This window comes from Triturus cristatus, chromosome 5_2, assembly GCF_964204655.1.
Source record: "Triturus cristatus chromosome 5_2, aTriCri1.1, whole genome shotgun sequence".
Classification (NCBI taxonomy): Eukaryota; Metazoa; Chordata; class Amphibia; order Caudata; family Salamandridae; genus Triturus; species Triturus cristatus.
The window spans coordinates 503,292,750-503,303,986 of NC_140588.1; the positions used below are offsets into that span (position 1 = coordinate 503,292,750).

At 44.4% G+C, this 11,237-nt stretch overlaps 1 protein-coding gene across 1 annotated transcript in view; it reads left to right on the forward strand.

Annotated features, from left to right (window-relative positions):
- Positions 1-10,885, forward strand: part of LSM5 (LSM5 homolog, U6 small nuclear RNA and mRNA degradation associated) — an 83,623-nt gene extending 72,738 nt beyond the window's left edge. Inside the window, exon 5 of the mRNA XM_085607512.1 lies at positions 10,618-10,885. Coding sequence (XP_085463638.1) covers positions 10,618-10,650 — 33 coding nt within the window. The 3' untranslated portion in view covers positions 10,651-10,885. The remainder of the gene's footprint in view (positions 1-10,617) is intronic.
- The last annotated feature ends 352 nt before the right edge of the window (positions 10,886-11,237 follow it).

Here is an 11,237-nt window from a genome sequence, read left to right on the forward strand (position 1 = left end):
TGCAGGTTAGGCCCCACTAGCATTAGTCTCAGGAGTCCCACCCCAACTCTTTTTAGAAAAGCAAAAGTGTTCCAGCACCGAAGCGCTGTCTGGTAGACAATCTCCCCCAGGTACTTCTGGCCCTTTGCTCAGTCTTACTTGATCGAGCAGGATTGCATGACCGAAGTCTCCGAGATCGTCTCACTCGCGGAGGCTGCCTTGGCAGCCTTCAGTGGGTACCACTTGCAGCTCTGCAGCGGTAGTAGCTGGGTGCCCTTGGTGCTCCTCTGGTGCAACAGTAATTTTTCTATGATCCTTCCCACAGAGGTTGGGTGGTTTGACCTCAGTCAGGACTCTGGCCCGCACGAGTCACCACGGCAGCCTCTCCTCTTGACGACTGAATCATGAGCCAGACTATGACTTGTCCATTTTGGTTGACCCTCTGGCATACAGGATCACCACTCCTACTCCAAAGTCAAACATTGGCACTGCAGCAAGTTCCTCTTCATGTAGCCCTCTCAGGCATACACACTGGTGAGAGCTTGATCGGCACGGTTAACTTCACCACAGCTGCCTCTGGCATACAGGGTCGCTAACTTTGCCATCGTACATGGGCTTCCGCCAGTGATTTCCTTTTCCTCACAGGGCACACTGAACTTGGCAAGCAGACAGGCACTGGTGTTCCAGGGGCAGATGGTCTTAGATTCTCCTTGAGTGATGTCCCCTCACTCAGCTGGTAGACTGGCAGGCCTCAAAACCCAGACCTGGTCACAGGAAAAAGTCTTTCAGAACTCCTCTTATTCACACAGCCCGATTGGCTGCTTGGCAGTGACCGTTTTGGGGGCCAGGAGCCTGTAGTTCATTTCCAGACATCAGATGTGTTTTAGGGTCTAAGTCTTTGAAATTTGTGATCATCTGCTTCCTTTTGATGTGCCCTCTCCTCTGCCCTTCCTCCAGAAAGCAGGCTGCCACAGCAGGAGCAACTCCAAATCTGATAGCTCATAACACAGGCCATGAGAGTGGGTAATGGTTGACACCTAGAAGTCAGCCACAGTGATATGTGTATCAAAATATTATCCCAAGGCCTCAGCCTTATTCTTTGATGCTGTTATCAGCCCCACCTTTAATGAGGTGTGCCCATGCCCTTTTCCAGTGACCTCTCCCTGAATCAAAGAGCACCCATTGAAGTGTATTGAAGAGCCTGACTCCTCGAGATTGAGAGATCACGAGGGAGGGAGGGGAGGGAGGGAGGGCGAGCGAGGGGCTGGGAGATGCAGCTATCCACAAATCTGTTTTTTGTGGGGGAACGGGGGGTGGTTACTATGCCTCCTCATTGTCCTCCAGTCAGCCCTGGGGTCTCTGAAAATGGAACCCAGAATAGTCAATGTATTGTACCATTCACAGGTACCCAGCACATATGCACTGCACAGCACTGCATACTAACATGATCTAGGTTAACTATGAGTTAATAACATAGCAGCAGTGAGCCTGTAAGCCTTACTCCAGTGACACAGGAAATGAGCATTGGCATAGCCAATAGGTCTCGCCTTTGGGACCTTATAAGTGTTTAGCCATGCAACAGTTGATGTTGTTGCACCAAGGATATTGTGCTGGATAACTAAACACTTCTAAGATCCCAAAGGCGAGACCTATTGGCTATGCCAATGCTTGTTATAGAAGCTAGTCGCCACTGTGTAGTGGCCCCGGTGCCACTGCACCTGCTGCACTGTTGATGGCAGTGCCTGTGGCGAGCTCCCTGTAGCACTTCTCCCCCCTCGCATCAGTCCTCTGATGCATTCCAGCTGCATTGGAACCCCGCCCCCGTCATTGTGGCACTGCAAATAACCGTCCTAGTACCTTCTGATGAGCAGCTCTTTCTCCATCTCTTTGATGCTGACACCTCTATAGACCGCTCATTTCTGAGCCTGCCATCTTTCTTTAGCTCAGATCATACTCTTGTTAGCTGACTGCCCTAAGTGGAAGGCCGCAGATCTCTCTCTGAAGACGACGCTTTGTTTGCTGACAGGTACAGCAGGGCATGAATGGAGATTATTGCATGCCACACAGTTCAGTTTTCAAACTTGCCATGTTTCTGCCTATCTTCAGAACGTAACCTTTCCACCAGAGAATGGGGCTTACTAACACTTGGGGTCCGTCTGGGTTTTGAGAGCGCCTATCGTAAAATGGACGCCGAGATACATTTAAGACAATTGGTATTTTCATTTTGTGACCGCCTTTTGTGTAGCGTTTCAAACCAACCTAGGCGCTATGGCAAGCAACGGGAATAGACAGTGACGGCGGAGCTCCAGATATCACGTTTCATAAGTTAATGCATAAGTAATCCATCAAGTCTATTTTTATGGCTTTGCATTCTGGGACTTGTATTCCTGATTAGCACTCTATAAATTCAGGATTACAAGCTCCAGAGTGCAAAGCAGAAACTTGGACTGAAAGGGCTACTCGCGCATGGACCTGGGAATCATGAGCGCTCTGTGTACGATTGACTAGAAAGGTTTCAGCTTGCAATCACCAGAGATCAACCACCCACTCGCACCTCGGATGATTCCAGGAAAAAGTCTGATAATGATGTGACGTAAACGCAGTTTGTGTGTTACCTTGACATTGTTGGAGGGAATCCGACATGTCTCGCTGATGCTCAGCAGTCACATTAGTGGTGTGAAAGCAATAGAGACTAGAGTGAGTAGGTCAGTTAGAGCGGTGCGGGAGAGTTAGAGAGAGGTTAAGAGACAGTGTGGGTGACAACAGAAGAGAGAAAGTGTAAGATACAGGGAGAGGCACAGACCGAAAGGGCACAGGAGAAGAAACTAGGGTGACAGGGAAAACAGTGATAAGTATGGTGTGTGTGCGAGAGAGTTGAGAGCGAAAGATGCGGGAAGAGAGAGAGGAACACTGACTTTGAAAGATTGAGGGGTGACAACGAAAGAGAGCATGAGTGACAGAAAGAGGAACAAGGAAGAGCTAATTAGTTCATTCGGGCTGGTTTTCACAGACACTTGTGGTTTTGGCATGTTGCTGTTAACGGCCACAAGGTGGCAGCTCATCCCTAGTTCTGGATGGGGAAAGCTAAAGGTGCAGCTAATACAGCTAATGGCCGTATTCATGGGTCCAGCTGCCTTTTATGCTCCTGTACAGCGTTTACCTTGCGGGAGCGAGCAGCGGCGCCATCTGGGGCGCGATAATTGCAAACAGATGCCCGCTCCCGCAAGGTAAACGCCGTACATGCACGCGTGCTAATTGAAAACCGCCCAGTACATGCATGAGTTGCTGAGAAAGTCCGGAGTGTTTCCAAGAGGTCACTCCATAGCAGCGTTTGCGCGTTGCGTAGGCGAGACCTAAAAAGGGCCTGTCCACTTCTGCTAATCACTACACGGTATGCTGCTGCCACTGTGCTCATGCTGCTTAGCTACTGTCAAAGGCAGTAGCCTTTTACCATTATGAGGGTAGCGCTTTGGGCACCCCTCCCGGTCCAAAACGACTGCAATTAGTGAGACAGACGTATGTCATGGTGCTTGTGCGTGATCCATGTTGGCCCACAACAATGAAAATGAGCAACAGGGATCCAGGCATCCTTGCTGCTGGGGCAATCGGGGCATGGGTACATGCACCTCGCCATGCAAGGGATTTTTGTATCCCAACAGCCCTCTGGCTCAATTTTGGAAGCTTTTCAAAGTACAAAAACGAATCCCTTGGAAATGGCGGGTACGGCTGCAGTTTAACATAAGAGATAACTAACTGGAAATGTTTTGGATAATAGGTAAGTAAAACCTACAAATTTTTTTGAATTAAAAATGAGACCGAAATTAGGAGAATCGTAGCTTAATCTATTTGGCTAAAAATAGGACAGATTAAAAAAACCTCATCTGTTCAAAAGTAATTAAGATTTTCTTTTAAAAAACAAAACAAATCTTGACCCATTTCCTTAACAAATGAATAAGAAGTGTAGAGTTTCAAGCTCAGAATGAAAGTGTCAAATAGTGAATCCCTGTACGCCACGATTATTAGGCCTCGCAGGTCTCTGGGACTGGGACGCAATATGTACTTCGGTACATGCAAGTGGTTTGTACTGATATTGAAGCCTTTTCAGTAAGCATGCTGGCACTGCAGCCTACGATTGGGCCTAACAAACTCGTCATTCCGTGTCAGAGACCACCCCAGACTGTAGCAGATACAAAGGTTCCACACAAAGCCACGTTCTGAAAAGAGATTATGCCTTTTGTCTAGGTGAACGCAGCCAAATGGCCGTTGCAGAGGTGCCATTATTCTTCTTCTTTTTTTTTTTTTATAAACTCTTATGGCCCAAAAGCAGAGTTGCAAGGAAGTGCTAAAACATAATAATAATAAGTTTTGGCTGAAATGCCTATACTACACATGCACACTCGGTCACAAAAACAATATTGTGGACAGGCAAAACCGTTTTTAAGAAAGAGGAAGCATTGCACCACTCCTTTAGATATATCGGCCACAGAGCTGCACCTCACCTAAGCCCATGCTGGCTTGCAGATCTGAGGAAACCACCGACCTTTGGGACCTGAGAGGACATTCCATAGACTGGATCCTGTAACAAGTGAGCCCTTTTGCCCCTCAGACCGAAGAGGATGCAATACATTAGAGGAGTTCTCATTGCTAGGGTAGCATTCCCCCTCTCTACTACCTACTTGGTCTGCTTTAGAAGTTATTCCTCCCTCAGTGACTAATTGGGAGTTTATGGCGAGCGAAGTGTCTGCCAGAAACTAGACGTATCTTAAGGATTGAGTGGATCCAAATTCATATTATACAGTCCCATGGTATGTAACTCTACCAGGTGCAGAGAATCTTCTTGAGACCACAGCATGCAGGAAACGTGTGTCCACAGTCACCACGTAAGTTGCCCTCTAGGCCTATGCCTTACCCCTGGACTGGGTACACCATACTCGTTGCGCCTGGCTGGCACATATTGGGACAGCAGAAGCTGTACTGGAATTGTACGGACGGCATTCTAACCACTGTGAAGTTGCCTATTTATATATATTTTTTTTATTTCAAGCTATTTTTGAAAGGTGTTCTCGCTCCACCAAACAGAATCCTTGCACAGATTGCACCTTCACAGTGGTCAGTAAAAACTCGCTCTTGCTTTTGTTTTCTGGTCAGAGCCTCAGTGTTCTAGGTGTAGCACGGATCCTTCATTTGCCAGTCTCCCAGAAGAATATTCAGAAAGGGTCGACCTCTGGTTGGCACTGGGAATAGTGGTGCCGGATTGTGAAGTAGCGATTGCATATAGCTACTTCACCCCCGAAAAATACACAATCTTAATCACATTAAGGCAGTAAGCATTCTTTATCTAAGCAATACTTTTCGAAAAAGAGAATTATTTATCATGTTAATTTGTCTTAGTACTCGACGTATCTTCGGGTACTAATTTGATCAGAATTCCCATTAGAATTTGAAAATCAAAGCTATTTCTCATTTCTACATGCTGTAGCTTCCTTCTAGTGTGAGCCGTTATTTCCAAGTGCTTTGATTCTGTAGAAGACTTGCTTTTTCCCACCAAATCTCAGCTTTGACTTCGTTTTTCTATCATTGTACTTGTACGTATGCTTTTAAAGGGCAAACCTAGCTGGAAAGGGGGTGCAGAAACTGGGTGCTGAAAACACCGTTTGAATCAATTAAATTATATTTATTCGGGGTTGAAGAACAGTCGTGGGTGCTGTAGGTCAAATTACTTTTACACCTGGTGTTCCTTGAAAATGTGTCTCTTCAGATCCTTTTGGAAGTGAAGTCAACACTGTCTTGTCTGTTGTGTATCAGAATGGAGTTCCAGATTCTGGCTCCTTAGCAGGATACAGCTTGTTGCCAGCCCTTCTCCTTTTTACACGTCTTAGCTTAGAGCTTGGCGATGCCACTACTGTGGGTGCTGTGACTTCTGCTACAGATCTGAACTTTACTTGTCTGATAAGGTGATGTGTTGGAGTTGCCGGCCTTAAATGTGACTTCGCAGACCTTCAGGTCGATGCAGATGTTGCCAGTGAAGTTCTTTAAGTGTGTGGGGGAGAGCCATCTGGGCAAACTATATTAGATCCTTGAGATGTCTCTCCAACGAGGATGCAGTTCACTCTGGTCAGGGGAGAGTCTGGGCTGCTTACGAGGAGGGCATTCTCTCTATACAGGTGAAATTGGTCTAATGTTTTTACTGCTCTTATAAAGACTAAAAGACATATGGCTTGATTCAGCTAACCATGAAGAGTTGGAGTCTGTGTGTTTCTAATGGTGTGTCTTAAATGTGTGACTGCTTTTGCTAAGGAACCAGAGGCCCGTGACACTGTCTTCATTGTAGGTTGAATCGTAAAAGGTTCATTCCAGAAAGCTAGCATCAGTGTACATTCCTTTTTAGGTCTCGCCTGACCCAGCGCACGCGCTGGTCTGGTGAGACTATTAGTAAGGGCTTCAAAAAATGCTACCATGGCCGGCCTACAGCTTGCGTGCATGTGTACGGGCGTGCGCTTACGAGCAGAGACGCCATATGGCTTTCCTCGTCATGCTCATTAAGCGCATCGCTCGCCGCGCTTGATCGCAATCACTTTCGCTTTTGCGGCTGCGCGGCCGCTTTGCTGTTAACAGCGATTTATATACTTTGCATTGCATTGTTTCCTTCAGCTCATGTGCGTGAGATTCCCGTGTTTTAAAAGCAATAATTACCTCTGGCCTGTAGAGAAGCTGATATAAGCCTTAAATGACAAAAACAGTGACATGACAAAAACCGTGACGACGAGTAATCACTTGGATAACCCAACATGTAAGTTTCCACATGCGATTCCAAACACAAAGCATTGCTATACTCTAGGCTCATAGCAATGACCTTTAAACTGAGCCAGAGCTTACAAGACAATGTTTAAAACCAGCAGCATCTGAAAAATTGTCCACTGGCATGTAACGGGTATGGTAGTCAAGTTACCTATGATACTCTACTTAAAAATGCACCTCGTTCACCGTCTCATTTCAGCTCATCCAAAAATACAGAGTGGAGACATCCGACTCCCGACATCATCCCAAACTGTAAAGAAACAGACATGACAGACTAGTACTCTTAGGACACCACTAGCTCGCACTCACCAAAAATCAGTTCGGTACACCTTTCCCAGCCTAATCCAGATTAGCCTAGTGGTAGTTTAAAACGGGGATTCGGGGGCACACGCCCTTGTAACAGGGTCTCCCTTTCACTCAAAAAGCCGTTTTCCTGTCACTTGGAGAGAACAACAAATCCTGCAAAAGGCAGCAAGGAGGCAGGGGCACGCTGAGATGATGTTCTCAGGAAGCAGCCGCATAACTGCTTCCGGGTCATGTCCTGGCTATAAACGTCATAGCTGTCTTTTCCCTTCCCTCACTCTTTATGCGAGGATGTAAGGCACAGATTATGTAAATTTCGCTTTGGTTTGTGACGTCTGCATGGTTCCTATCCGTTCACCGCCTCGGGAGATTTCGAGGCCTTCGTGGTCGCTATAACGATAAGAAGGGTGATTTAGCAGGTTGCTTACATTTGTCTTGCATCTAATTATTCTTAAATGTACCAGTAAAAACGAGACGCTTAGTTTTCTATCACATCACTTGTAAGAATACTATGATAATCCTTAGGGTTTTCTTTTCATGCTAGTGATCTATCTTCTTAAGCTTTACTTTGGTTGTTCTTCCAAGATGGCTATTTTTCAGGTGGGGTGCATGGATTGAGTGAACATAAACGGCACAGTTAGGAAAGGAAAGGTAACCTGGGCTCAATTTACGAGTTTGGTGGTAAAAACTACTACATATGCGTATTCGTAAATGCCGATTAACTGGGGTTAGATGAATAACTGCACTAACTAAAACAGATTATGATGTTTTTCCGCATCTCGACAGAATTGGTATTTACCCCATGCGATAACAAGCATTGTCATAGCCAATAGGTCTCGCCTTTGGGACCTTATAAGTGCTTAGCCATGCAACAGTTGATGTTGTTGCACCAAGGATATTGTGCTGGATAACTAAACACTTATAAGGTCCCAAAGGCGAGACGTATTGGCTATGCCAATGCTTGTTTTAGATGTTTGCACTACAAGTATGCCCTTGACGTTCATGATTGAATTGAGAAGTGGCATACCTTAGGTGGTGAACATCCGTGCCAGAAGAGACCTTCAGATTGACTTGGGTGTGGTCCAGATAATGACTTGCATGATATTCACCCCTGCCAGGAGTACTCCTGGGAGGTCCATGTGGGGGTTGAAGATGGTGAGTGACTTAATAGAGCCTTGGGATATGCTGCACCACAGTCTCAGGAATATGCTTTATTTGCACATGTGCTTGCATATGTTGGTCCTTTGCTGAGGTAGGTAACAAAGTCGTCACATCTGTCATTGAAACCCATTAATTCTGACAGTCTTGAGCACATATTTATATTCCGGGCAGTGTTGGACTCAACTGAGAGGTCTAGAATGATGGCATTGGTGGGTGACTATGCCCTGTGGATCACGGACAGAGTAGAGTGTGCTTTATAGAATGATTCCAGACTAGTAGTTCTGAAGGAGGTCACTGGCCTCGAATTTCTTGTGTAGCTGCTTGGCGACTTATCAATTATTTTGCCATGAAGGGAAGATAATTGAGTGCACAGTAGTTGGTAAATCATCTGGCCGAGGGTGGCCTACTTCAGTAACTGGGTAGGAGAGGTTTCAGGGCAGATGGTTTGAAATGATGAAGCTGATCAGAGGTCTGAGTTATTCACCTTTGATGGATCTACTATGGAAGAAAGGTATTGTATTACTGTGATGGCTGCTTCTGGAGAGTCTGGAATCTGTAGAAGTCATTGATGGCCTGGATATTCAGATGTGTTTATTTAGGTTTGCTGCTTTATTGTGTGAGGTGGATGGCTGGAAAAGTCTGGGCATAGTTGATGTATTAATTGATTTTTTTGGGGTCTATTTTCTCATTCAGGTTGTTAATTAAATGGGATATCTGAGTACTGCACAGTTGGAGGGGCCAGTATAGGGATGGCACAGCGCTTGATGACCCTGAGTGGTGGTCTGTGTTTGCTAGAGACTGAGTGGATGATGGTTACATAGCGGGATTCCTCCACTTAATTGACATCCACAGATTGTGCAGGGTTTTAAGGGCCAAAGTTTTCCTGGATGTGTTCTCAATATCATTTCTTTTCTTATCCTCTGATTGTGTGCTTGCTGAGTTAGGTTAAGAGATGACTTTAAGGTTCTTTAGGTCATAGTGTAAGGCGTTGATGGAGAACGCTCTTGAAAGAGTGTTATTGCTTATTGATGGCTTTAGCCTGGGTACAGTTATAGGGTCTGATGTGTAGGATGTCGAAGGAGATAACTACTCTTGGCAGTCTAAAGGCCCAGATACATGGCATGTGAAAGATTGCATAAATGAGCGGAAGAGGTCCAAGATGTTGCCTTTCTTGCTGTTGATGATCAGCAGTGGTTCCTTCTTTTAGGGAGCATATGAAGCAGTCTATCTGAAAGGCAGAAAAGGGGAGATTCTGATGTAGGCGGGAACTGGTTCGGAGTGTACAGTTACTTTATAACTTAACAGAAGTGCAGATATGTTTTTCTTTACTACCTTGGCTCAGCAGTTCTTAACCTGTGGTCCGGGGACCCTTGGGAGTCCGCAACGCCTAGTAAAGGGTCTGTGACTGTTTAGAAGATTAATAATAATATTAGCACATTAATACAGTGTATAAAAATAAAGAAGCAAAATGTAACATTTAAAATTGTAAAACGTTCTATAAATGTGAAAGAATTTTAAATGTGAGTCTAAAAATTAAGTTGGTGTCCTCTGATTCATGGGAGCTGTGTTAATGCTCAAACAGAATATAGTATGGACGATGTGTGCTGTCAGTTGAATTTAGGAATGTTCCAACCTTCCCATTAAAATTGAAATGTAATTTTATTGTATCTGTGGATCAAGTAAAATATTTTAATTTGTTTGAATGCTTGTTTCTGTATTTTTGTGTATTGTTTTGAGTTTCAAATCATCAAAATTTCTTACGCCGGATCTCTCCAGCTTCCAGTAATGACTCAGTGGGGGTTCCCTAATCCAATAATGATTCAATGGGGGTCCCCGGATCCCAGTAATACATAAGCGCGATCCACAGAAGACAAAAGGTTAAGAACCACTGCCTTAGCTCATCATACAAACTTCCAGGTGTCAACCTTTGTTTTATTACACACAACTTTTGATTATCTTCATTTCCCATGACGCTTAATTTGCGATTTGGAAAATTTTATTTTAAAAAATGTTACATTTATTGTTAACATTAAGTGTACAGATTGTGTTTCTTTGCCCGTGCCATGGCTGTTGTTCGTAGCTCAACTGCTTTAAGCATGGGAATTGTGGGCAAATTTCTTAGAAATAACTGTGTCCATTTGTGGTTCTGGCCTACTTCCAACCAAAAAAAACCTCCACTCTAGCTGACCCATCTGGTCTTTTTAAGTAACACTGCTTCCCCCACAAAGTCAGACTCGCAAGCTCTTTTTAGAATTAGTGTGCTAACCTGTGCAATAACCTCTCTTAATAACAAACCACCTTAAAACTTGTTTAAGGAGAGGTGGGATGGGAAGACTAAAGGCGCATTGTAAATCTCTACCTTTTCTTCTTTTGCAGTTGGTTCCTGGAGGAGAAGGACCCGATGTGTGAACGTGTCTAGTTGCAAAAACATTTTTTTTATGAAAATGTATATTTTGTAAAAATGCTCAGATTCATATTGAGCGAACATATTGTAAATGATTTTTAAGTTTAAATCGAGTATTTTTTTTGTTTGTTTTTTGTTAAGAGCAACTTTCTGCTTTGTGGAGAACAAAATTGCTTTTTGAGTGTTTATATTCTCCCTCTTCACATACCTTAAACAAAAAAGTAAAACAATGTACCAACACGCCGGTGTTTGCTGTGGTTGTTTCATTAATGTGCTTAAATATTTATTATGCCGGAGGCCTCTTGCTAACAAGAAAACGTAATGAGGCCAAGTTTGTCAAGTTCAATGTAATTGGGTGCTGAGAACAATTTCTGTTAACATATTTGCATACTATTACTAAAGATTCCATTGCAAGAAGATCGGGAATATAGAGTGTTTCTGCTCCCAAATTTACCAATACCACAGGTATCTTATGTATTCGGGAAGCAGGAGTACTGTGGTATTCAGACTTTGACAGTGAGGGTGCTCCTAGAAAAAGGATATTCCCATGGGAATCTGAACTGCCATTAAGGTTCCTGTCGTAATTCTGTAT